The sequence below is a fragment of the Manis pentadactyla genome, chromosome 7, assembly GCF_030020395.1.
Source record: "Manis pentadactyla isolate mManPen7 chromosome 7, mManPen7.hap1, whole genome shotgun sequence".
NCBI lineage: Eukaryota > Metazoa > Chordata > Mammalia > Pholidota > Manidae > Manis > Manis pentadactyla.
In genome coordinates this window covers 52199186-52225493 of record NC_080025.1, presented here as the reverse complement: position 1 = coordinate 52225493, position 26308 = coordinate 52199186, and the positions used below count along the sequence as shown (strand labels likewise).

Sequence of the window (26308 nt, the reverse complement as noted above, 5' to 3'; positions counted from 1 at the left end):
AAACCGTCTCTGGCTTAAGTGTAAAATGAGTGGATTGTTTTCTATTTTCTCTCCTCTTATGGAAGTATAAGTAAGTCAGTACAGGTGCAGTCTCCCAAATCTCTTTAAAGAAGCAGCACTGTAAAACTGAGTCCACACATAATGTCAGAGGGAATTGCTTGACACATATTTTGAACACATTGCTTTCAGCAATGATTCAATTCTGGAATTGTTAGAGCATTCCTTTTCCTGTTTCCAAAGTTTATAAATAATCTCTTCAGTTGAGGTATATTGCCCTTCAGTGTCAGCTCATCTCCTGACCTCTGCCCTGCCCATCAGGAGCCTTTACCTGTTTCTTGCTTGGCCATATTGCAGTTGGCCAGGAGGTGCTCATCCTGTCCCTGTGAAAGGTGGCCAGGGAATCCAGGTGCCTGAGGGCTAAAACAAGTCAGCTGCAAATCAACTGTTTGTTTCTGTGCCCAGAATCTGCTGATTCACATTGCAGTCTTTGAATCAGTTTTTCCTCTTCACTCTGCCTCAGTTTCTCAGTTATCAAAATAGGGGGAAAAAAAGATATAAAAGCACATGTGTTCTGAAGGCAGTGAAAGGATTTTTGAGTTTTTTAAGATTCAAGCCCAAGTTTATTACATCATTACTTTTTTTTATTTTTGCATTTTTATGGCTATTTCTTTTTGACTGGCATATGGTTCTTTCATAACATGAGAAACATCCTACTTCCTGGATTGGAGTTTTCATATTCTTCAGGAAGTTTCAGTTATTAATTAGTTACTGTTACCTTTTCAGAACCTAGAAGCAACAAGTTTCTTATCAGTGATATTTTCTACATACTCTTTTAGTTTTAAATGTCAACACCTCCATCTGAAAGGGGTATTTGAAGCTGAATAGCTTTATCACTGGGCTCAAAGATGCAGTGTAATAAATCAAACACTTGCTATACATTAAAGGTGTAAACTGAAGTTGGCCAGTGCTGAGCATGCCGGTTCCTTTCCCTCCCATGCCTGTGGCAGACATTGCTAATCAATCCCGGCTTCCTTCCCACCAAGCATAGGGGCCACTTGGCTTTGAAGACCCTTGTTGGCACAGGGCTCAAACAACCATTTGGAGTTTGTGTGCAGGATAAAATCAGTTTTTCATCCATGGAAGAATGCCTCATGTAATAAACACCAAGACAAACATATTTTTTTCTTCTCAGGGAACACTTTGAAACCCCAATAAAAAGATACTTTGTAGTGGAATAGTGAACTATGGAGCAGGCTTTAAAGTCCTTGTAAGTTCTATAATGGTGCATTAGGTATCTCATCTTTGAAAAGTACTTTGTGAAGAAATGAAGTTTTGAGTTAAAAATCCTACTACCAGAGGCAAGGATGAGAGAGAATTTGCTTCTCTTCTGTGGGGAACCTTTTATTATACTTAATCCAGAGAGATTGCCCAGATTCATGTCACCAAACACTGATGAAACTCTTATTCTTGTTTCTGGACCCAGATATTTGTCTCTAGAGATAGTTCCTACTTAACCTTTTTCTCCTTTGACTTGAACACAGAAGTACATTATGGAGGTATGTATGAGATGGATCACTTATCTTGTCCGTGAACATCAAGATAAACTTCTCATAGTCAGTAGTAAGGTAACACATTCCTGTTAATTAAGTGCTACAGTTAAAAAGATATCAAAACTAAATTGAACAGCCTATTCCTAGGTATGTTTCCTTTGTGAGATTTCTTTTTCTTTTAATCAGGTCACTTTGTTTTCGTCATCTTTTAATCTAAGTGTGAGCAATTTCAGTGATACATTATAGTAATGCTGGAGGCAGAATGACCAAATTGCTTGACGTGCTCGCCAGCCAGGAGCTGCACTAGGGGGCGCCCTCTTCCAGGAGTCCGGCTTTGCTGTCGTTTAGGGAGAGCTGTGTGCCTGGGGCTGGACGTTGCACCGGTAGGACTACCCCAGAAGGTCTTTAATCATTTCCTTGTTCTTCTCAAGGCTCTTCTGGTTACAAGAAACAGACATGCACTTAAGTTGCCTCACGTGGAGGAGAATTTATTGAAAGTTTGTGCGTGGGAGAAGCTGAATGACCTGCTTCGGAAAGGCAGAAGAAGCTGGGTCTCTGCATCGTGGTGCCCCTGCCTCACTCTCCCCTCGCTTTGCCACGTGGCTTCCTCTGAGCATTCATAGACAGCACCCCCTCATAAATCCACCAGCACATAGCGGTGGATTGAGCCATAGCGGCCACCCCAGCTCTCCTCCCACTACTTGTTAGGTATAGCACCCCCAGCGAACTAGCTCAGTGACTTAGCGTCCCAGCTCTCAGTTCCACACTCAGAGAACTCGGGCCCACTTTGTCTTTCCAAGCCAACCCGTCGATCACATGATTACACCGACTGAAATCCAAGGGTTGGCTGCTTGAGTCAAGGGCCTGTTGGTTTAATCAGCAACAGACAGAGGCTGCAGCACCCATGCTTCCAGTCCCTCCCAGTTCCAGTTTTTCTTATTACACTGGCTTATATCATAATGATCTGGGAATTCTGTCTGTCACCCAAAGGTGAGGTGAGGCTGCTCTGCACCCAGTAAGTGACCAGAAACTCATCAGAGCAGGTGATAGGCTTGGAGATTGAGGAAGCTTGGAGATTGAGGAGGGTTAATATTGTGGACCAACTTGGTATAAAGCTTACGTTTTTCTTATCTTACCTTCCCAATTAATGAAATATGATGCTAGTGGTAGCTTGGGATCAGACCTGAAAGACTGGAAGTAAATTTTTTTCAGAAAAATATCTCTGTCGTGGGTATGAGATGAGGTTGAGAGACTTTGGGATATGGAAGAGATTTACCACTCCATTGTTATTTCCTGGATGGCCTTTACCAAATATAAATCAAGCCACGATTAGAGGTCATTTATTTGGCCTTTTCAGCTTCCTTCCAGCCACCTAAGAAATGTCAGCACGGGCCCTGAACAGCACTCCCACCCCATAGCCTCGTGAAGAGAGGGTGGGCAGCATTCTGAGCAGTGACCTTAGAGACAAAGATCAAACAGGGTATCTCAGGGATCAGAGATCCTGCTGGGTCCCTCCTGCTTGTTGTCTATGTTTATAACTTTGCTCTTGAGAAATTCACCCAGTCTCTTTCCAGGCCTCAGTTTCCTCATCTGCAAAGTAGGACTAACTTGCCCTTGGTGACCTCCAAGGACCACTGTGAAGTTTGCTTATTAATGATACTAAGAATGCTTGGAATTTATAAATATTTCCTAAGAAGAGCTGGTATCTTTCCTCTTGCTATAAGATTGGAGGAAGTATGCAGCCTCTCCTCTGTTCATCTGTAATTTAGTCAGCTTGTGTACAGACTGCATTGCATTAAACGCTGAACTCCAATCCTAGTGTTTAAACATATTAAATACAAAATATGAGTAGTATAAATTGTGTGAAACACTTTGGTCTTCTACTTGGAGGCCTAACAAGATCTCAATGCAGGGTCACCACAAACATTACACAGACGCTGCTAAGAGTAAGTGGAAGTCTTTGAGATGATGGCTGGAAAACAATCTTACAGAAAAAGCTGTAGAAGCCCATCACTGGGGGATTTATAAGTGGGCCAAGGAAAATTGAGGGCAACCAGTCTGCACTGCTCTTGGGTGGGCAAGGACTGGAGGTATTTGTTTATTTTATTTGCACATTAACTTTTATAATGCTATTCCTCTAGAGTATGAAAAAAAGCTTTACAGACAACAGACTCCAAATTTAAAAGTCTTCATTCCCCCAGCAGTTTTGCAGGGGTTTGATGCTATTGTTAATCAAAAAGAACATCCACCTATTTTTCCCTTTAGAACAGTAAAACTTTAAGACAAGGTAGGTTTCCATTCGTGTTTGGGGATAGAGGACACCACCACATGTCTTATATATCTGAGATCTCAGTTCTGGGTTTTCATTAATAAAAATACCACAAATGTCACATGATGGTTGTGAAGTGGGAGCAGATGCCACCGTGGAACTGTGGAGAAGCTGGCCAGGATGAGTCCCGTCTTCCATCGCTGAACTGCAGCTCTCCTGGTTTTTGTTATCCACAGATTCTTTAAGTTTCTTTTCTTTCTTCCATCTTCCAAAAGCGGTCATTTGTTGCCCCATTACTTTTATGTGTATGTAGTGACTCGCAGCCTCTGCGTGGCTGCAGTTGCATTTCTCTGAAGTCCACTGGACATGGGTTGGGCAATGAGTGAATGTTTATGCCCTAAAGAAATGTGACACTCTTTGACCTTTAACTTTTAATGTCATGCTGTTTTCTGTTTGGTCTAGGCCTGTGTGTGGGGTTTTTTTTTGTTTTTTTACTGTAATAACCTGAGGTCTTTAATATTTTCCTCGGGGGCAAATCTGAAGAAGAAAGGAACTCTGTGAAGATGGGTGGAAGCTCTTGGCAAGGGGAGTTTAAAAATGGCCATGGTTTGTTGCAGTTTTCAAAAACTGTAAGCTGACACAGAGAAACCTCAGCAGTTACCCATGCCGGCTGATCCCTCTGTCCTCTGAGAAGAGGGGAGAGATTTATGGAATCCACAGGGGCTAGGGCCACATAACCCAGTTTGCGCTTAGAAGGCGCTAGCTCCTCAGTGCCAAGTAAATTTTGGAAATGATTCTCCTTTGCTGACAGTACCCTCATTACTGATTGTGTAGAGTAATTTATCAGGCATTTCTTAAAATCAACCGTTCATTTATACTAATAGGACTTGGCAGGAAGGAAGAATTGGCAGGACTTGGAGTTCCTAGTGTGGGTTTTTTCTTTTTCTCTTTCTTTTCTCTTTTTTATTCTCTTGTCTTTAAAAAATTTGAAAACACCAACATTGAAAAGTTTAAGTATTTTGAGGAAAGTTTTAGGGGCCAGCTTGAAGTTCAGTAAAGCTTAAAGAATTACATGATAAATCTTCAAAATGGAAGAAAGGATGAAGAGTTTCCAATGATGAAGTTCACCAAAAGAGAAAATAAGCACAATGCCACTGATTTTATCCTTCTGCTTTCTTCAGGCATTGGGTTCCCCGTGTTGATGACTTGATTACTTATTTTTGGTAGCACAGGGCTTTTGAAGAGAGTTAATTTCACTTTTTCTTCACTGTGGACAGTTAGAGTCTCCCTCTCCTTGAGGTCTGTTATCAGCTGGCTGTTTCTCTCTAGTTATGCATGTAATGTATCAACGTTGTTTATATATACGCAAGACAGTTATTCTCAAGGTTTTCTTCTTATCTGCGCATTCTTAGCCTTGGGCCTCTGACAATACATGTACATCCTCCATTTCCTTGGAATTAAAAGGACACCAAGATTGATAACCTTTTCTCTTGAATAAAATGATAGCCTTGTAAATCATAATAAAACTTGAGTTACAATTGAATCTTCAGGTTGGGGAAAATGCTTCAGCCCTCCACCAGTGCTGGGGATCAGGGATGAGCAAGGCCTAAAGAGCCAACCTCTGGCGAAATGCTCCAGGATAAGAGATCTATACCTGTGTCTGTACATATACACGTACCTATTACATAGACATAGACTTATTACACACACACAAATCACAGACATATATATGTGTGTACATAAGTATATGTATCTCTTTTTTTATTTTAAATAATGAAGTGTATAAGTACAGAATGTGTTGAGTCTTAAGCATGCCAGTAGGTTGTGTGACTTTGGGTCAAAAAGGAAAGAATAAGTGTTGTTTTCTGAGAATGAATGGAATCCTTTAACTGCAAGGGGTCTATTAAAGATCGAATCAATATAAAGAGTAACATGAACCAAGTGAAATTTATGATAATTGGTTAGCAGTTGTGTTCCTACCATTGAATTAGCAATTCTACCAACTTCTCGGCAAGACAGTGTCCTTAGCTGACTTTATAACATCAAATGGTAGTTATCTGTTGGTTGCCATCTTCTTGCTTTCAAAATATTAGAGCTTCTTATTTGTCTAAAACTCAACAGTTAGATTGTTTTGTAATATTCCAACTTTTGCATAATCTATGTAACGAGTTTTATGTCTCCCCAAAACATGTTGGAAAGAAATACATCAAAATATGAATAATAATGTTATGATGTTAAGAATAGTGATTCTTTCTGGGTCGTAAGATTATGGGTAATTTTTAACTTCTTTATTTTACTTAGTATTTTTCTAAAGTTTTACAATATTACTTTAATATTCAGAAAAAATATTTCTAGCAAAACAAGGAGAAAAGGCCTCTGCCTTATTTTGTAGAGGTACAGGATAAAGGAAGAGAATATTGTTTTGCCTTGAAGTTTAAAGGGTGCTCTATTTTTTCTCAGTGTGTATCATCAGGGTTTTACATGATCATATTATATCCTATATGTCCTTATTTTTTTTAATATACATACTTTTAAAAATGCACCTGCCTAATTCATCAGTGACTTCTTATACTGTAATTTTCTCAAACTTTAATTGTATGAAAAAACAGTATTTTTTTCTGTTTCCTTTATTTTTAGTAAAATAAGAAATAACAAACAGTATTTTTTTCCTTTATTTTCAGTTTTAGACTGCCTGTTAAGACAAGCATATGCAAAAATTTTGAGATGACAACAGTTCATTTCTATTATCTGTGGTTTATGTTACATAGAAGTTTGATAGTAAATACAAAGATTTCAAACAGAATGTTTAGCAGAACTGCTCCTGCAGTCACCAAATTTAGATCACTACCTTTAGTTCCAAGATGAAGGACTGTCCTGAAACGTTTCAGGGTGACATGTTTCTGGAGTGGCACAGAGATTCATTGAGTCTGAAAATAAAGAGAGAATCCAGAGGAAAAAAAAAAATCATTGTTGTCCAGGTTGAAAGTAGTGCCATGGGCCTCATTCCTTACCATTTTTCAAATTAAATCCATTTCATGAAAACGCCGATGTTCTTTTTCAGCAAAAGCAATAGGAGAATGGAAGAACACGGTTATTTCATTGTGAAGATCCTCTTTACAGAAGCTTGGGATGTTCAATATACTCAGGAAACTTCCCTTTACTCCCTTACTTAGTCTTTCTAACCACAGGTTGCCTCCTCTTTCCCTGCAGTGCCTCTGCGAGAAGGGGACTCAGAGTGCTGGGCTGAGGGAGGGGATCCCTGCCCGTGTGGAGCCCTGCCTATGGGGAGCTGTGTGGTTGTGATATTGTGCAGGATGTTGGGGTTCAGCTGCTTCTGTGCTGAGGCAAATTCATCTTGAGCACAGGTTTCTTCCTGGTATCACCAGTTCATCAGCCCTCCAGCCAGAAATTGGAATGGAGCTTGTGTCTTTTGTTAAAAACTCTGGGTGGGAATGACATTCTGAATCTTGCCATGTGGAGGCCAGCTGGTCCTGGGAAGAGGACGTCAGGCTACCTTGTTGGCAGAGTTGTTTTAGTCCCTGGGATCTTGAGGGGATCACCCCTTTTGGAGGGAATCCCATATGGAACGAGGTAGGACCCACAGGCCAGCCAGCTTTGACAGAGTCAGAAAGCTTTTCCTAATTAGCTTGCCTGTGTATATAATGTTCTCCTTATTTCCCTTTTGTTCTTTAGTATTTGGTAAAGACACGTTTCTGAAAGGTTCAGCCCATTTCAACTGAAACTAATGAGCAAGACCAGCTGGTCCATGTTTGTGTCAGAGCCCTAAAGGGAGAGCCAGGCGGGGCCCCCTGGAGTGGATAAGGAACAGAGGTGAGAGCTCCAACGGGGGAGCGAGACGCAGGAGGGAAGAGGTGTGTGTTCCGACTCCCCTTGCCGGCCAGTAGATTCTCTGTCCAGCGCTAAATTCTGAAGGTCCCAAACCATTATTAAGGAGATAGCTCCTTGGTGAATTATTGAGAGAATGTGTAGCAGTACTGTTGTGGCTATGACTGAATGCCTGCATTTTCAGGCCAGGCATGCTAGATTTGCTCTCACTTTTTGAACTTCTCAGAGATTTCTCAGTTATTTGAACTGGATTGCTATGATTTTCTCAGCTAGGAAGTTTTAGGCCCATATAAAATTGATACTTGCCCTTTAAGTTCATACAAAACTAATGTGCACCCAAAAGCCAGTGAGATTCGGAGCTCGAAAAGGGCAATGGTGTCTTTATCATTTTTGATTCCTCGGTGCTGAGCATGGTGTGTGATTCAATTACTGCCTGTTGAATTAACATGTATTAAATTAGTGTGTGGAGAAAGGCCTTTTCCAAGGTCCAGAGATTTCTATTCTTGCTATCAAACTTCTGAGTTTAGCAGCATAACATGGCAGGTTGGTATTTGCCACATGGTTTGAGCCTGGTTTCAGAGCAAATGGATGCAACAAGTTTAGAGCAGTTGTGGGGGAGGGAGCTCCCAGAACTTTGTGAACCATTCTTTCTGCTCCACTCGTCAGCAAATCTTTGTTGTTATCTGAGACCTAAGCTCCTCTGATGGTGTCTCTCAGGGACAGGGCTGACAGCGTTCTTTCCAGTCTCCATTTCAGTGTTTGAAGAGGACCATCATCCTCTTCACATAGCTATTTCTAACACTTTTATTATCATTTACATCCCATATTCCTGGGGATTACATTCAGAGCACTAGCTTCACTTGCTTCTGGGTGGAACTCTCCTAGATTAGTCCCTTTTAATACCCTGCTAATTCCTGATCTCTTGGGCCAGAGAGTTTCTCTTCTTTGACTTCTGTATAGTTCATCTTTTCTATAGGAAGGACTGGGGAAGAAAATACATTTAAAAGAATTTTGAATGCACTGCTAAAGTGACTTCAAATTCCTCAATAATTGTTGGCCAGTAGCTGCCAGGTTTCAGTCTGTCAAGCCCTGCCACCACGATTCTCCCCCTGCATCCCCTGACTTTATACATCTTACATAGTCTACATGAATTTTATCAACTAAAAACTGCCTTTTAAAGTGAACCAGAAGGTATACAAAATTGATATAAATTATTCTTCCATAAGGAAGCATAAACTGCAGGGATGTCTCTTCCTAGAGAAGAGAGCTGTTCTCAGACTGAGTCGGTCTGACTACCTACCTGTTTTCACTCATTCTTCAGGGATAGGAACCATGACTAAAGTCACCCCAGGAAATGAATTCTGACTATTGGGCAGCCTTCCTGTATTTCGTGGCCCATGCCTTACTGTAGCTTCTGCTGTGCCAGTTTTACTAATCTCTTTAAAAGACTCAGTCCTAGTTGTACAGTATGCATTTGATATTGAGATTTCTTTAGATACTGTTAGTAACTAGAAACCTGAGGTGGATCCAAGAAAAGCCTCCACGGCTTGGTCACAATAGCTGAGGACTATGATATATTATAAGCACACTTCCTTTTACCTGTAGCATGCAACACTATTTCCAAAGTAGCATATGAAGAAAAGAGAGTTAAGGCATTAAAAACTGCACCCAGGATCCTCTAAACTGGTTGGTTTCAGTGAAAAAATGTGAGGGCACAGATCTTGCCACTGTATTATAGTTTAGGAAAATCATCAATAACGCTTCTGTTTGTAATTTAGCTCAAAGGAAAATAATCTTAGCTGAATTTAATGCCTTGAATCTCCCTATAGAAAGTAAATAAGTAAAATATTGATTAAGGCTGTAGTAAACACAAACATAAAATTCTTATGAGTTCTTGTGAGATTTGAATATGTTGTCTCAGGCACACATAATGGTGATAACATACTGTGAATATTATACTTACAGTGAATAAGAGAAAAATAAAGATGACCACTGTTAATGAATTTGTAATGGTTATCTACTATCACACATGTGTTATACAGTGTTCTTAGTGTATCCAGCATAACATTTTTGATTAGCAAGAGAAACTTATTATCTCAGCTGTGAGGTTGGCCTTATCAGAAGTTATTTCGCTTAACCCAGCAATTATGTCTTATTTTAATTATGTTAATGAAAGGCAAAGATATTCATAGCTTAGAAATTAAAATGGGGTTCATTAGCAGAAACAATTCTGAATATTTCTGCTAATTATATTGTTGCCTATCATGCAAATAAATGAAAGAGCTGTGCCAAACAATTCTCTATGGAAATAAACAAGAGGAAAATATAATTAATTCCTATAATAAAGGCAGAAAATGGAATATACATGGCTCAGGTGTACACAGGAGTGGTGTTCAAAATAGTTACAAACAGCTAACCTCTGGCCATCACCAAAAATGATAGGATCCAAGCAATGCAGTAGATGGTGCATCCTGACCAGCTGCCAGCCCTTCCTATTTTGGGTCATTAGAAAGTTCAAGGGGATCCCAGGGAGGGCAGGAGGATGGAGGGCAGCAATTACTTAGTAATTAATATATTGATATTTTAGTAACCAGTGTGGCTATGCCAGTGCACACAACATCAGCCACAGGAAATACCTAATAATCCATTAGGAACCATTTGTTCCTTTCCCATTAAGCTTTACAAACGGACGCTGTCCTGACTCTGTGGTCTTCACTGTCAGAATTAATTGGTGAGCCCAGGGCAGGTACAGAAGAAGAGAATGCCAAGGGAAGTGCTATATAAAAACCCGTGTGTGCTATCTGAGAGCTCCATTGCTGGAAATGGGAAGAGTAGCTCTAGTACATCAACCCTTCCAGCAAGGACACTGAGAAAAACTGGATAATTTCTTGAAATCTGTTTGAACGCAGTGAGGAACTACCAAGAAAGCTAGGACTTCAGAGGCCAAATTCCAAAGAGAAGGGAAACACGTTGAAGAGAGCCCTATCCATCCCTCCACTCCCCGCTACATAGAACAGTACCATGTCTTGAAACCCAGCCTAGAGACCGACTAGCAAGTGGAGATGTAGAGCATGCACCAGTTCTGCTGGGTTTGGGTTTAGGGGCACTTAAGAGGATGGCAGCCAGGACTTAAGGGGCCAAGGTCTCGGACAAAAGTGGATATCAGAGATGAAAATAAGAAGACTCCAAAAGATGGAGAAATTAATAAGGCAAACCAGCTAGGGATATTTGAACCTATGGATTGACATGGCATGAGTTTCCTGGGGTTTCTTTTTGCCACATATGCCCCAAATTGGGTTTTGGAGAAGCTGGCAACCAAGAAATTTCAAGACAGAAAAAAAAGGAAGCCCCAAGAAATGCCTGTTGCCTGTTCTCTCTTTTCAAAGGACCAGGAAAGGTGCAGGCTAGAATGACAGACTTTTAGATAACACCTCCCTACTTCAGTCAAACACCATAGGGAATGACTGCAGCCTCATCCCCACCTCTGTCAGCAAATAAAACAGGAGGATCCTAGCCTTTGCCCTTGCCCAGCTAAAATGAGAGCCCCCTGCACTACCAACACATACCCACGCTGGCATGGTCTCAGAGAAAACCACGTGGGGAGCCGGGAGCCAGCTGTAATGAGAATCACCCCATGGTGGAGTGAAGACCCTTGGGGACAGTGGACTTCCAGTCTAACTCCCGCCCCATGGTAACAAGGCCCTCGTCCCCATCTATGCTGTAGCTGTCAGAGGACGCCCAGTGGAAAGCCTAGACTTTCATCACCTTCTAGTAGTGGCAAGCCACTTACCCCACCTGCTGTCTCAGTGGGAGTCATGCAGGTAGGAATAACCAGATGCTCCTTTCCCATTACCAGACTGGTGTCTGCAGAGGCTTAGTGGGGAATCTGAACACTCGCCCTGCCCCCGTAATACATGCATACCTTGTTTTATTGCAATCTGCTTTATTGTACTTTGCAGATATTGTGTTTATTATAAATGGAAGGTTCAAGACTTCAGTAGGGGAGGTAACTGCAGATGTGGAAGTAGCAAGAAAACTGGAATTAGAAGCAAAGCCTCAAGATGTGACTGATTTGCCACAATCTCGGTCAAATTTGAATGGAAGAGTAGTTACCTCTTATGGACAAGTAAAGAAAATGGTTTCTTGAGATAGAATTTACTCCTGGTGAAGAAGCTGTGAAGATTGTTGAAATGACAACAAAGGATTTAGAATATTACATGAATTTGGTTGATAAACAAGCAGCGGGTTTGGAGAAGACTGAGTCCAATTTTGAAAGAAGTTCTACTGTGTGCAAAATGCTATCAAACAATGTCACATGCTACAGAGAAGCCATTTGTGAAAGGAAGAGTCCATCGATGCAGGAAACTTCATTCTTGTCTTATTTTAAGAAATTGCCCAGCCACCCTATGGTTTCTTTCATCAACCACCATCCTAATCAGTCAGCAACCATCAACATCAAGGCAAGACTCCCCACCAGCAAAAAGATTACAGTTTGCTAAAAGCTCAGATAATGGTTAGCATTTTTTTAGCAATAAAGTATTTTTTAATTAAGGTATGTACATTAGTTTTTCAGACATAATGCTATCGCATACTTAATAGACTATATCATAGTGTAAACATAACTTTTATATGCACTGAGGAATCAAAAGATTCATTTGGCTCAGTTTATTGCAATATCCACTTTATTGTGGTGGTCTGGAACTGAACCTCCAATATCTCTGATTCTTGAAGTATGCCTGTATTGAGGAATTCAGCCACCACCACTACCATGGGGTGTGAATGGGGACTGAGCAGGGAACCTGGATTTTCCACCACACCTCGTAGTAATGAGGCAGCCCTCCCTTTCCTCTGCTAGCACAGAGTCAGATGATTCCCGCTAAACCAGATTTAAATAAATTACAGAGTCTCATAATACCCAAGATGTCTAGGACATGATTGAAAATCATTCTCCATACCAAGAACCAGGAAAATTTCAACTTGAATGAGAGAAGGCAATCAACTGATGTCAACCCTGAGAATGCACAGATACTGGAATTATATGAGAAAGATTTTAAAGCAGCAATCATGAAAATGTTTTAGCAAGGAATTACAAAGACATTTGAAACAAATGAAAAGGTAAATAATCTTATCAATGAAATAGATAAGAAATAGAACTATATAGTAGGATCACATGGAAGTGATAGTACATGTTGAGCCTATAAAGTCTCCATTCTCTTCAGATGGATCTCTGTGTGGGCTAGGGCATACATTTAAAGTTCAAACGTTTCTCAAGTTTGTCTTAACTTGTACTATCCACTTGGCCCTATCCTGTCTTTTCTTCCTCATAAGAGTTCAGGTAGGGCTGCTACCATGCACCCTAACCCCTCACCCCCACCTAACCATCACCCAGTCCTAACTCTAACCCACACCATAACTTCATCCAAAACCTAATCCTACACCTAACCCTAACCCTTACCCTACCTGTACCACCCCTCATCGTCACCCACACCTCACCATAACCCTAAATCTCAACCTCCCACTTACCTGACATTAAAGCCAGACCCTAACTCTGACCATAACCCTATCCTCCCCATACACCTAACCCAAAACCTAACACTAACCCTCTCACCCCTCACCCTCACCCCTCACCCTCATACTCACCTTTACCCACACCTAACCATAACCCAGTCCCTACACCTAACCCAAACACTGACACTGAACCCTAAACCTAACTCTCTCCGTAACCATATCCTCACCCTACATATATTGCTAACCCTAACCCTAATCCTATCCATTAGTCCCTAAACCTCACCCTCACCTTCATTCTCATGGAATCATAACCATTAACCTAATTCTCATGCCATTCCTCAGCCTAAAGCCAAATTTTAACTCTAACCCACACTATCACTTCAACCTAAACTATGGAAACATGACTTTATTTATTGCATTTTCCTAGCCAGAGTTTAGTGCAGGATTAGGCACATAACCAGTTCAAGATAATGAGAAAATTCTGTAATTCTTGCTGGAATTATTGAGAAAGGTACCTCTTTCTCAGCTGGATTTGCTCAACTGTTAGAATGTAAGCAGAGGCTCTCAGTTGCCATATTTGATACCACTTGTTGGGTGTCTCCTTGAGGTGAGTCAAGAGAAAGGAAAGAAGATACAATGAGAGTTAGGGTCCTGGTGATATGGTTTGATCACCTAGATCTACCAGGACTTTGTTGAGTTAGGTTGCTTCTTAAAAGGCCCCAAGAAATAGAGAACCCTAAAGAGAAAAGCCTGTTTTACATTATCATCTATGGATTAAAATATGGAAAGAAGCTGATTTTTATTGTGGACTTACTTTGTTTTCAAAGCACTATTCTAGGTTTTTTGCTCATCAACTCATCTAATCCTCATAAAACTCAATGTGATGAATGCGATTACCACATCTAAGAAGTGAATAAAGAAGGAAGCCCAGAGAGATTAACAAATGTGCTCAACTTCCCTTGACTAGTACATGCTAGAAGGAAAATTCAAGGTCTGAAACAGTTGATCACATAGATTGCCTTAAATCAAAATTTGTACATATATGAAGAAGATAAAAATGTTTCACAGATTTCTCCATCACTGAATTTTCACTGCTGTAGTACAAATTTTATATGTACATATATGTTAGCATGAAAAAAATAACAGTGAGCCGACAACAAGGAGGAGAGTTTTATTAAGATACCCTTTCTCTGAAGTTCTAATTAAGATTTAAAGAATGATTCTAGTGGATAATAGAATAACAGGAATGGATTATAGAAATTATTTGCAGGCAAATAAAATTAATTTCAAAGCAATAGGGAAGTAATTTAAAAATATTGTCACCAAATGTTTACTTATGTCTCCATAATCATTTAAACTCTGATCACTTTACCTTGGAAAAATAGAAATTTGTGTTATTATTGGTGATTTTTTAAGGAACACTTTAACTTATAAAGCAATGAATGAATTTTTTGGGGTGATCCATTTTGGATATAATATTGTATTCTGTCCTTAGACAATGACTGATGTTCATTATTTCCATCTGTACACAATGAGTTAAACTGCCGTTTTTGGTGCATTCCTTTTATTTGCTAGTCAAAGAATACTACAAATGATTGAAAGGATTTATAAAATGAGGTGGCGAGATTTGTTCTTATTTGCTTCCAGCTGAAAGCATAATACACTTAATGCTTCAAGGATATGGAGGAGCTAACAGATGTCAAAAGAGCACAGAAAGCTATTTTGCTAAGACTGTTCAAAAGCCAAACAACAATCTTTCCTTTTACAAAATTTGTAAACTTTATTTATCAGACATTAATTATATTTGACAGAAAATGCATTTGCTGTTTACATAAAATGTATCTTTTTCCTTTTCAATTAAGAAAGTAAAGTTGTTATGATGAAGGTAAGACCACTGGATTAAAATTAGTGTAACATAAGTTTGTCTTCATCAAATAACTATTACGGTAAACATTTTTCTTTGTAACTCTTTCCTGTCCACACAATGTAGACAAATGTTTTTGCTTAACGATGGGAACAAAATAATTAAAAATCAGAGAATGTTTTCACTTGCTATTTTGTTTAACCAGCTTTCTAACTGATCTGAGATTCCAGGAACTGCCGGTTTAATGCTGGATATTTTTTGTGGATTTGCTTTCATGATCAGAGGTCTGTAAGGCTTGCTAATTGGGTCAAATTGGTATGCTTGCAAGACTAAGCATAATGTTGCACGTTAGACTTTTAAGAGCAAGATGGTAGTTTGAAGGAATAAATTGCTTATTTCTGTTTCCATAGGCCCCATGTAAACAAACAGTAGAATGGTTGGCAAGGTTTTGCAATCAAGGCCAGTGTTTAATAAAGGCAGGAAGGAATAAAAAATGGAAATATTATTCCTGGATTTATATTTTGTCTTACCTCTGTCCAAATTTTTACTGTTAAAACAATCCAAAAATATGTATTTAAGATCTTACCTGGGCTGCCATCCTGCTCTTATAAACATGTTACTTTAACAAACTGGTTTGTTTCTGACAGACGCTCCCTTTGGAATTAATCAAGAATTACTATGAATATAGCAGCTCTTTGGCCTTACACACATCTGTCTGATTTCCCTCTTTTTTTGGCCTTGCTTCCCTTTTTTCTGGGGAACTCCTCCTGCACACGGAGTTCATGAACAACCATTTTGCCCCTTTGGCCATAATTGGCTGGTCAAAGCTTGACCTAAGGTAAGTAAATATGAGGCATCACCACAGAAATTTTGTAATTGTAATGGAAGAAAGAGTTCCTATCTGGTGGCTGAGGCTGCGTTGATTTAATTTTAAAAATGTCACATTAAATCTTTACATCTGTCTTAAGATACATCTTGACTTTGGAAATATGAGCATGTGCTTGTATCTTAGAATAGAAAGGAACAGTGTATATTTAAAAAGTTTTAATCTGAAACAGGGCTAGGGTGGTTAGCCAAGGAGTTTTACAGAGGCAGTGTCATCTGTGCACATCCCAGTCCCATCCAAGTACTGTCAGCCCCATCATCAGGAGGCTCCTCACGACCTCATCCACAGGGCTGGTTGCTGTCAACGGCCCTGCATATTCTAGTCTCGCGTTAAAACCATCCCTATGGTGGCAAGGGTATGTCAATGGATCTTCAGTATATCTAATGCCCCTTATTCTGATTCCATGTTCACCAGCAACCTATTAATTCCCAAGAAGATGATACACTGATGGATTATACTTGATTTAATGTAGCTATTTGGTCCATGTGACAATGGCTGCTGATACAAATTGTTGAAGTCTCTTCTTGCAATTATTTTTCCATGTAGCTGACTATTGGTCAAGAAGAGGTAATCATGGAAACATGAATATTTGTGCTTCATGTGACAGCTATATACATTAAGGAGTGGCATTCTGTTTTCCATTTTAGTCTTAAAGTCAGTTTGATTTTGAGGGTTTCAGCTTTCATGGTACTGAGAGATGAGAAGAACCAAGTTCTGGGTCTTTGAAGCACAAGGCTAGATCTAGTTGGAATGCCCTTAGACCAATAATACCCAAATATGTCAGTGTATAAAAATCACATAGAGAGTTTTTCAAAAGGACAGATTCCTGTTCTTGAGATGCTGATTCAGTAGCTTGGGTATAGTATAACTATTCACATTTTTAAAAACACTCCCCAGGTGATTCTAATGCACGGCCATGTTTGGGAACCACTGTTTTAGACTCTATCTCCATACAACATTCAGATGTGCCTTTTTAAACTGATTTTTTTTAAAGCCATAATTAGATTTTCTGAGTTGCTACATTTGTCTGGATTATACTCATAAATTTGGCCCTAAGGTGGAATTTCTTGTTAAGTAATCACAGTACACATTTCTGAGTTTATAGAAGAGGTTAGCGGGTGGGGGTGGCAACAAAAATGTGAAGTAACAGTGGCATCTTCGATGTGGTAAATAGGCAGCAAGCTCACTACCCCCTTCCCTGGAGACTTCAGTTCAGAAATGATTAATGATGGCTCTACCTTTAAGGTTAATGATATCTTTTCTCTAGTTAGTCACTTAATTGATTAGCTTTTGATCCTTTTTTCTTTGTTTCCATAATGATAGACTATTAGTGAGACAATTTGCATTGAGTAGTGACATCTATACCTCTGGCTTCATTTTTGCTATTGAAGTCTCAGTTTTCTAACTAATTTTGTTCATTTGTGGATAATCTTCTCTCCTTCTCTTTCTATTGCTCAATATAAACTTTTCTCTTGGATACATTTTCTCCCAATTTCAATTTTACTGAGATGTGTCTGGGAATAGATTTATTGATACTTTTTATTGACTTGGAATTTGTTAGTCCTCCTGAATCTGAGAATTCATGTCTTTCATCAAGACTGGAAAGTTCGTCAAATGTTGACTCTATTTTCTCCTTCTGGGATTCCAGTTAGATATGTGTCAAACTTAAAATGTTATCTTTCGTATCTTTCCACTTCTCTTCCATATTTTTTAACTCTTTGCTCCTTCTGTTGCATGCTGAGTAGCATCTCCAGTTCCATTTGCAGTTGATTGAATGTCTCTTCAGCTGTGGCTAATCTGATGTCTACTCTTTTCATTGAGTTTTTAATTTAATGATTTTGTTTTCATTTCTAAAAGCTATGCTTTCAAGTATTTCTAATTATTTTTCCAGACTTCAATTTTTTCTTTTAACTTTTATTCCTCCTTTTGTTTCTTTGAATATACTTATATGTTGGATCTGATCATCTAATATCTGAAATATTTGGATATCTCATTCTTTGTTTTGCTCTATTTCATGGTGGCTTATTTCCAGGTATGCTTTATTACATGTATTACATTCATTGAACCTTTATCTGTCAGAATTTTTTGAGGCTTACATTGAGAGTGCATTCCTTTGTGTCTATGGACACTTTGAACATCTATGACACTTCAAACCTAATGACTCTTTACGTTTCACCTTAGAGATTTTGTGACCACCAAAATGGTATAAATTAGAGTTCTACACCTGTATGAGGACTAACTTGTGGTTATATATTCTCAAGGAAATTATTTTACCAATCTTCACTCAAATCAGAGTGAGACATAGAATTTTTCTCATCATTGTGCCATGGGAGGTGGATTTTATTTCCAGTTTACTGTATCACTGAGGTTATAACATTTTTTGGGGGGGGTCTCCACATTGTGGAGAGAATCTCAAATATGACTTCTTTTTTTGTACAACTCTTAGGCTATGTCTTCTAATTTCCATGTAGTCATTTATACCGTAACTGTAAGCTTTTAAACATTGATAGATGCTCTCGTGGCAGCTGCTGGCTTCAGGATGCACTTAATTAGATTTTTGTGATTTTCTAGGTCTGTTGGGTCCTCCCAACCTCCTCCCAGCACTCACCACCACCCAAAGATTTCTTTTACTTTCTTGTTAACTCCACCATATATTTAAAATATTTTCAAAATATATCCTAACATTTTTAAATGTCTTGGACCAAGAGGATTTTTCATAATAGTTGATCTACTGTATTTCCATAAACAGAAGTTCCACGTTCTTCTAAAAAATTAACTAATAAAGAATTTTAATTCTCCAATTCTCATTTCATGCTACAGACATTTTGAATAATCAAACGATATGGAAGTTTATAGGGATCTTAATGTACATCTTTTCCAATACCGTCCTATTTTTTGTTCTAAGAGTAAACATCAACTTAGAGTAGCACTTCCCAGTGTGAGTTCCACACAACACTAATTTATAGTTTACATGGTCAATAAGCTTAGGAAACACTAGGTTAAACAAAATTGCAGATTCTCTTGTTGAAGAAATTCTGTGGTGAGCAATATACCTGTATATCTTTGAGAGTGGGATGATAACTCAAGACAGGTACCCTTCCCTGAGGTACACTTGAGGAAAGCTGGCATTGATCTAAAAATGAATTCCCTGTGGCCATGATGACAGTTAGCAGCAGATCCAAGACTGGAAACTGAGTTCTAACTCTCTCTTCCTCTTTATCATCACAATGACACATCGTACAAATAGCTCCTTGTAAAACTAGTTCCAGTGGTGCCCCATCTGCAAAATGAAATGTGTATGGAGCCCACCTTCTTACACTAAATGAAAGTTGACTTCTCTCCCAAGAACAGTTAAATGGGAATGCTCCAGAAGTTCTTCAAGGAAAATAAAATCTGAAGCAGAAAAGCAGAGGTTCCAGATCTTGAACTGAAGTAGAAAATCGATGTATTCATAGGGCTTCAACACAAATCAATGTGGAGATACAGTAATCTCTGATTTTTGAAAGGTTTGCACTCTCCTGAAAGTCATAGTTTTTAGTTGGCAGAGAACAAATTCCCAAGAACAAGTTGTGACAGCAAACTTTTTTAAAAACTACTTTTGGATTTCAACTAGCAGAATGTGCAGTTTCTGTTAGTATATTCTTCCCCCATTACCCAGAAAGTGGACTGTGGGAACCTGGGAAGGTGAAGTGCAATGTTATTTACATTTTTGTGCCAAAAAGTTATGAAGTGAAATAGTCAAACATGCGGAGTGAGTGCAGCTTATGAAAATTAATAGGAACATTTTGAATATGTGATATTTTACTTGAAACGATATAAATGAAGAGTTCTGTCCAGGTACTCTTTTGACCTCTTTTAAATGTTTCTTTCTTTCTTTTTTTTTTTTTTTAATACTCTCAGTTGTTTATAAGAACCTTTTTGGAGCCTAGATCTCCAAGTCCTTTCCTTTTAGAATTTCCTTTTCTGTTTGTCTGTGTGCAACAGATGCTTTTCAGGGAAAAAGCACAGAGCCTTAAGTCTACTAGGTAATCAGTTAACGATGTCTAATAGCGCTGAAATAGGACAGCAAGGGTGAATATCGGGTTCAGAATCCAAGGGTTGGTGTCCCATTTAGTCATCAATCTTTGAAAACAAGTAAATATATGCAGAGATATACAAAGGGGATGAGAACATTAGAGATTATTTAAGGAGAGAATTTCTAATTGAAGGCTAACGTGTGACCTAAGCATTTCTGAGATGGTGCTTTGTAAGATGGCAACTTGGTAGAATTTGCACTAACAAGAGGCATATTATGGAGAGTTCATAATAATGAGAAAACAGAAGAGAAAAGGAAGAAGAAGTATTGAATTTTTATTCCCTGTTAAGCACCAGGTTAAGTACTGGACACGTATTATTTTATATTATTTTTGTATCTCAAAGCCAGGAGGCAGTGTCTATTATCATCTCTGTTTTACAGATGACACTTAGAGTGCTAACAAGCTAAAGTAACTTGTTCTATCTCTTACATCATAAGTGACAGATTGGGAGTATGAACCCAATTTTCTTCTGCCACCACATCCCTGGTCTTAATTACTAAGCTGTCTTGCCAGAGGTATGGCTATAGGTTATGGCATTTCTTATCTCTGCCATTTTTGAAATAGGGTTTGATTTTACAACATGAATCTAAACCAGTGAAATTCTGGGGCCAACTGGTAACCCTAGTGGTATGGGCATGAGCACAGTGCTGAAAAAGAGGATGATGGTGAGTGGAGGTCAGCAATGGATAAGCCTCTGGCTGGTCCCTGGGGACAAGTCAGGGGCAACCTGGTTGCTGAATGTCCAAAGAGCAAGGCAGGGTAGAGTTAGAGTTGACTGCTTATGAACAAAGTAGTTAATGGATCAGGACATTTCTGAAAAAGCATTTTCTAGTGGTCATGACCAGGTTTCCTCAATCTGGGCATACCCAAGGGGCTCATTTCAGCATTGTGATAACTTTTCACATGTCTAATGGATATGAGGAGAGTAGATGATGCACAGTTCAATTCCATGCATCTTAGGTTACGGTTTGTGAACTAGTACAACATGAATTCATTTTTTAAACCATAAAAATGACCTTTGTTATCAGTATTTAACTTGAAGAACACAGCACTTCATAGTTACAATAATAGCTCAAGTTTTATTTTTTACTTCACACAAAAAACTGCATCTGAGGCAGGTCCTTATAAACCAATCTTTCCTTTGGAAAATGTGCTACTCTCTTCACATTACACAGCTCAGTTATTCCAGTTCCCAACTCAGAATCTCTCAGACTACACTGGTTCTCTAGCCTCTGAAGTCCTTTCCTCCTCTTTTATTTACTCTCTGAATTATTGGCCCCATCAGTTTCCATAGCTGGAAACTTACATTCAACCCTAGGCTGCTTCTTCCTCATCCTACGCATCCTTCTGGCCAAAAGAACCCTCAGTTCCAATACATGTATACCTCTCAAATGTATCCCTTCCTCTTCATTCCTAAATTCACCATCCTATCCACCTTATAGGCCAATGAGCTTTTTCATGTCCATTATTTGGGTCAGGCACTGATTCTGAGCCCAGTTGACTATTGTCGGGCTTATAGGATCACATGAGCAAAAGCATGGAACCCAAAAGGAATGGGCAGGGGCTGCTTTGCTTAGGAGGGGCAATGCAAGGGATGGGTGCTTTTAGGATTTGGGGCCTGTCAGTATTAGACTCACACACCCTGTATGGCCTTTGCATACAGGCTAGAATCCAACTTCTGTAGCTTGGAATACAAAGACTCCACAACTGGGACCCCATCCATTCCCTAACTCCTAAACTCATGTCTTTATGTGTTAGCTACTCAGACATATTTGCAGTATCATACAGTTTCATGGTTTCATGTCATTTCCTCTGCTTGAAGTGTGCACCCCTGTCATGTCCACCAGGAGAGCTCTAATCCCTCCTACAGAATATAAAGATCAGCAACTTGATGGAATCCTCTGCCACACATAGATTCTCCAAGCTGCTCTACACCCCCATGCTGGTACATTTCCTAGCATTTATCACACTATGTCATAATACTACTTTGCTATTATGTATTTCCCTTTACCCAGATACCTTCTTGAGTGCAGACCCAAATTTCACTTATATTTTGTTCCCAGCCCCTTGCATAAGGCCTGGATCAATAAATGCATATTTTGGATGAATGATTGTGCTAAGATTAATTGGTTATGACAAAGAAATGACTCTGGCCTCTTTGATTCAAATTCTGTCATTTTTTTATGGTGCATTTTTGTGAGATATTTTGAGAACTGTATAGATGAATAAATATAAATAAAAGCAAAAGTGGTGTTTTAGATTGCTAAGTTAGAACATCAAAATGTTGAAAAGATATAGGAAATGTTTTTGAGTTAATAGTTGCAGAAAATAGAATTCATTGCTCGCTGATGTAGCTTTAATCAAGATAAGAAGTGAACTTCGACCCACTTCAGTGTATCCTAGTGCTACTGGGTGGTATTTCAAAGTATACTGGTGTCTTGGATTTTGAATGAAAATATCTTGTTTTCTTTAATGCTCTAAGGTTCAAGTACCACCACTTATTTTTTCTGTGTCCTTCATGCCTTCTGCATGCTCCTTAACCTCTCTGAACAACATAATCCTTACCCTGAAGTGTAGGAAATTATCTCCCATAATTATCATAAGGGTCCAAGGACATAAAACGCCTAAGATCCTGAAATACTGGCTACCATAGTTAGCACTCATAATAAATGTTGATTCCTTTCTCTCTTTTTTGTTGGATGGACTCTACCTCAAAATTGTTGGTTCACAAGTACACAATAACTTCTTTCCTTACTGTGAGGTGAACCATCCTACACCACTGTAAATACCTGCAGATCTTTGCTAGAGGAAGATTGTAGGGGACTGTAGAGGAAGATTCATCCATGGATGAACAGCTTTGTTTTGTTGGAGGCTGAGGAAACTCATAGCCACTTTGGGCAAAGGGACTTCTTTGAGGCAGAATGGATTCTGGGCCCTAGCACATCTCCACTCACATCTGAAAGCCCTGACAGACTTCTCCCATGCCTCTCCCATGAGTGGAGCCTGGAGCCAACCCCTCCTTCCTGTGCACTGGGAGGCCCTTTGCACCCGCTAACATTGGTCCTCTTATTTATCCACACACTCAAACCAACACGATTTTTTTTTAAATGAACATTGAGGTTATTGCAAAATTTTGATAGTTTTGCTTAGGAATAGCATGCTACTTTTGAGACCTTCTGAAGAAAGCATATTAAAAATATCCTGTATGTTTTGTTTGAAAAATTGACGGAAGTATGTTTTTTATAAAGCAAATTACCCAAACAACCAGAAGAAAAGACAGAGTAAAGGGATAGGCAAGGGTTGGTTGGTTAATGGTTGACATGTGAAACCCTTTACTGTTCATAAAATATTTAGGTTATTTGAGCTAAGGAGGAAATTGCTAAGGATTAGGTTTACAGCCCTTGACCACGTCTCAGAAGTGCTACTCTGTAAAACTTGTCAAAAGACAAAAAAAAAATAAAAAAAGCAAGCAAGCAAGCAATCCCATTAGGAAGTCTGGGCTTTGCATCCTGTCGTTTATTAAATTTGTCAGTTGAAGCAGGGAGGATTATGGCAGTAGATTTATTAATTTTTCAGAAGCCCTACCCTTGGCACCAGTCTGGAAAATGTGGTGAAGGAAGTTTGTGAAACAAGCAAAATGGTAAATACCTGCCGGGAAAAAAGTCATCATCGTAGCAAGCCTGTCACAGACCAAGACAGGTGACCAATTTCAGAAGGGCTCTCTTCCTGAAAATCAGCAAGATTTTATTCAGAATCTTTTTGTAGAAAGGAAAATTCTTTCCCAGCACAAGTGATATGGTGGCTCCAGTAACTCTGGGCCTGGAAAATGACTCTGTGCTCCAGGCAAACATTTGTTTTCATTTCTGACATTCAAGAGTCATTGTCGTGAATGCCCAAAGATTCATTCTTGCTTACCCAGCCAAAAGGCAGGGCTCAGCTCTCTTCTCTTCACATAGGATGGGTGCCGCACTGCTCAGGGAGGCTCCCTCTGGTGGTCCCTGCCTGGGGCAATGGGGTAGCCTTGTCTGAGAGTGGCTGTGGTCAGGGGCAGACCTGGGATGGGCTGGGGAGTTGTACTTGGGACCTTTTAAGGTCTTTGCTGTTCATGCTGGATACCACAGAAACAAGGTTTCTATTTTCTCTGTCACTGCTCACCATAAACCCAAGTTTCTCTACCTAGGAAGGTATAAAAGATATACAGAGGCTTCTCTATTATGTACAGAACTTGAAGCTACAGTGCTCTAAATTTATGGTGGCCACAATTACAGTGTCATTTCCTATATTCCAGGCATTATTTTAATAAGCACCTTACAAACATTAATTAATTTAATCATAGAATCCTTACACTAGCCCATGGGGTAGGTGCTATTACTACTATTTGCTGGATGACAAAACTGAGACAGAGATCTTTAGGAAGTTTAGCTGAGTCCCAAAGCCAGCAAGTGGTGACTGGCTGGCTTCAGGTTGAATCACCGTGTCACGCTGGTCCAGAGCAGTCGTGCGGTGGTGATAGACAATGGACATCATGTGAACCAGATCAGTCTGTCCCCAGGGAGCCCAGGGAGCAGAGGCTCATTTGGAATACTTAGAGGTAGAAAGGGAAGACAGGTGTAAGGAAGGGGATAAATATCAAAAGTTTGTGAACACTCTTCTGGACGGAACACAAAGGATTAGAATCCTTGGTCCTCATATTTCCCATGCATATACATCACCTGAGGAATTCATTAATTTTGCTCCCCATCCTGTCCCCCAGAACTTTCTGATCCAGCAAGTCTTGGAGCTTGGGGTCTAAATTAGTGCCAGCACTCCCCAAACAATTCAGAGCATCTTGAGGGTGTCTGAGAAATATTTCATTGGAGACTTTTACCTTGTGCCCAGATTTGGTGTTATTTCAGGGAGGATGGAAATGTACTAAAATCATATCCTGAACATCTTCTCTTGTACCCTAGATAAGAAACCTTGTGGGTGTACCATAAATAAGAAACTTTGTAGAACTCAAATTCATCTTCCTGGGCAGATTTCAACTGAGCAGTGAAGAAGGGGTTTGGAAGAGTTGGCAGTAGGGATGTAGTCTAAGATCCTATGAAGAAGATGCAAAAGAAGACCAGAATGTTTTTCAGGAGAGGATGCCCCTTCTTCTGGCAGGTACAGCAGATGGCAGTGTACTCGAGTAAGGTTAGAAACCAGAACCTGTGGGACATTGCAACATTGGACTGAACTTTGAACTCATATTTATGTACCTTGGACATAGGAATGGGGAAAAAAACTCAACCTTAAAGTATGTAATATATGATTTATCAGATATGCTTCAGGCCCTGTGGGTCAGGGTGGATACAACTAAAAATGCCCTCACAATTTTACTGGATGAAGATTTAATCCCACAGACCAGCCAATACAGCTCTTCTGAACAAGAAAAGAATCTGTGTATAGTCTTGCATCCCTTCTAGTAAGTGACAGGCATGGACACAGAGGATTTAACCCAATCATTAAAGTGAAAAGAAAACATAAACTGTTTTCTATGACATGAATTTAAAGGACAGACTGACTTTTTTTTTTTCTATTGAATAGAAATAGTGAATTGAAGTGGAGTAAAATTAAGCTAAATAAGAGGAAACAGTGAAATTTTGTAGATGGTGTAATGGTCTCACTGGGAACATTTTGGAAGCCCCATCACTTAGTCTTTTCAAACTAGACCAGACAAATGACTTGAAGATAAGCTGCAAGAGTCAAGGTTGTAGAGGATGGATGAAGAAACCTTTTTTTCTATACCCTATGGAAATTTCCTCAGTGGTGTCAGCTCTCATTTCCCTATCCTGCTCTCTGTCTCTGTCTGTCTGTCTGTCTGTCTGACTGACTGTCTGTCTGTCTGTCTGTCTGTCTGTCTGTCTGTCTCTCTCACACACACACACACACACACACACACACACACACAGTCATTTACTTTCATGTAGTCTCCCTTCTGACTTACCTATTTGAACATCACCAAAACAGCATTTAAACTGAAAAAGCCTCCTTCTTATGCTGCCCTTCTTGTCTATTGTGATCCCCATTTCTATCATTATGGGTGAGGTTTCTGTTCAGACTATAAAATCCTTACAAGTTCCCCTTTGTCATCTTTATGGCCTTGTAAGCCCCTTGCCCAGTGAGCCTAGTGATTACAGGGAGTGAGCCCAGAGCTTCCTCTCTGAGACTCCATGGAACAAAAAAGATGACCTAATTCCCATCAAATGGGGATATACAGAAACTGTCTGTTTCATCAGGCTCACTTTACCCAGCCACAAAACCCCTGAGCATTCCTTCCATCCCTGA

General features: G+C 39.5%; 1 protein-coding gene across 5 annotated transcripts in view; it reads left to right on the top strand.

Annotated features, from left to right (window-relative positions):
- The window catches only part of SUGCT (succinyl-CoA:glutarate-CoA transferase), a 698665-nt gene that overhangs the window by 612840 nt on the left and 59517 nt on the right, over positions 1 to 26308 (top strand). Inside the window, exons 14-15 of one of the 5 annotated variants that reach the window (XM_036918915.2) lie at positions 21822 to 21944; positions 24949 to 25900. The exons of 2 other annotated variants lie outside the window; for them this stretch is intronic. In XM_036918915.2, coding sequence (XP_036774810.1) covers positions 21822 to 21913 — 92 coding nt within the window. In that variant the 3' untranslated portion in view covers positions 21914 to 21944; positions 24949 to 25900. Of the gene's footprint in view, positions 1 to 21821; positions 21945 to 24948; positions 25901 to 26308 lie in introns of those variants that run through there. 2 more of the 5 variants (XM_057504387.1, XM_057504388.1) reach the window with 2 other exon arrangements.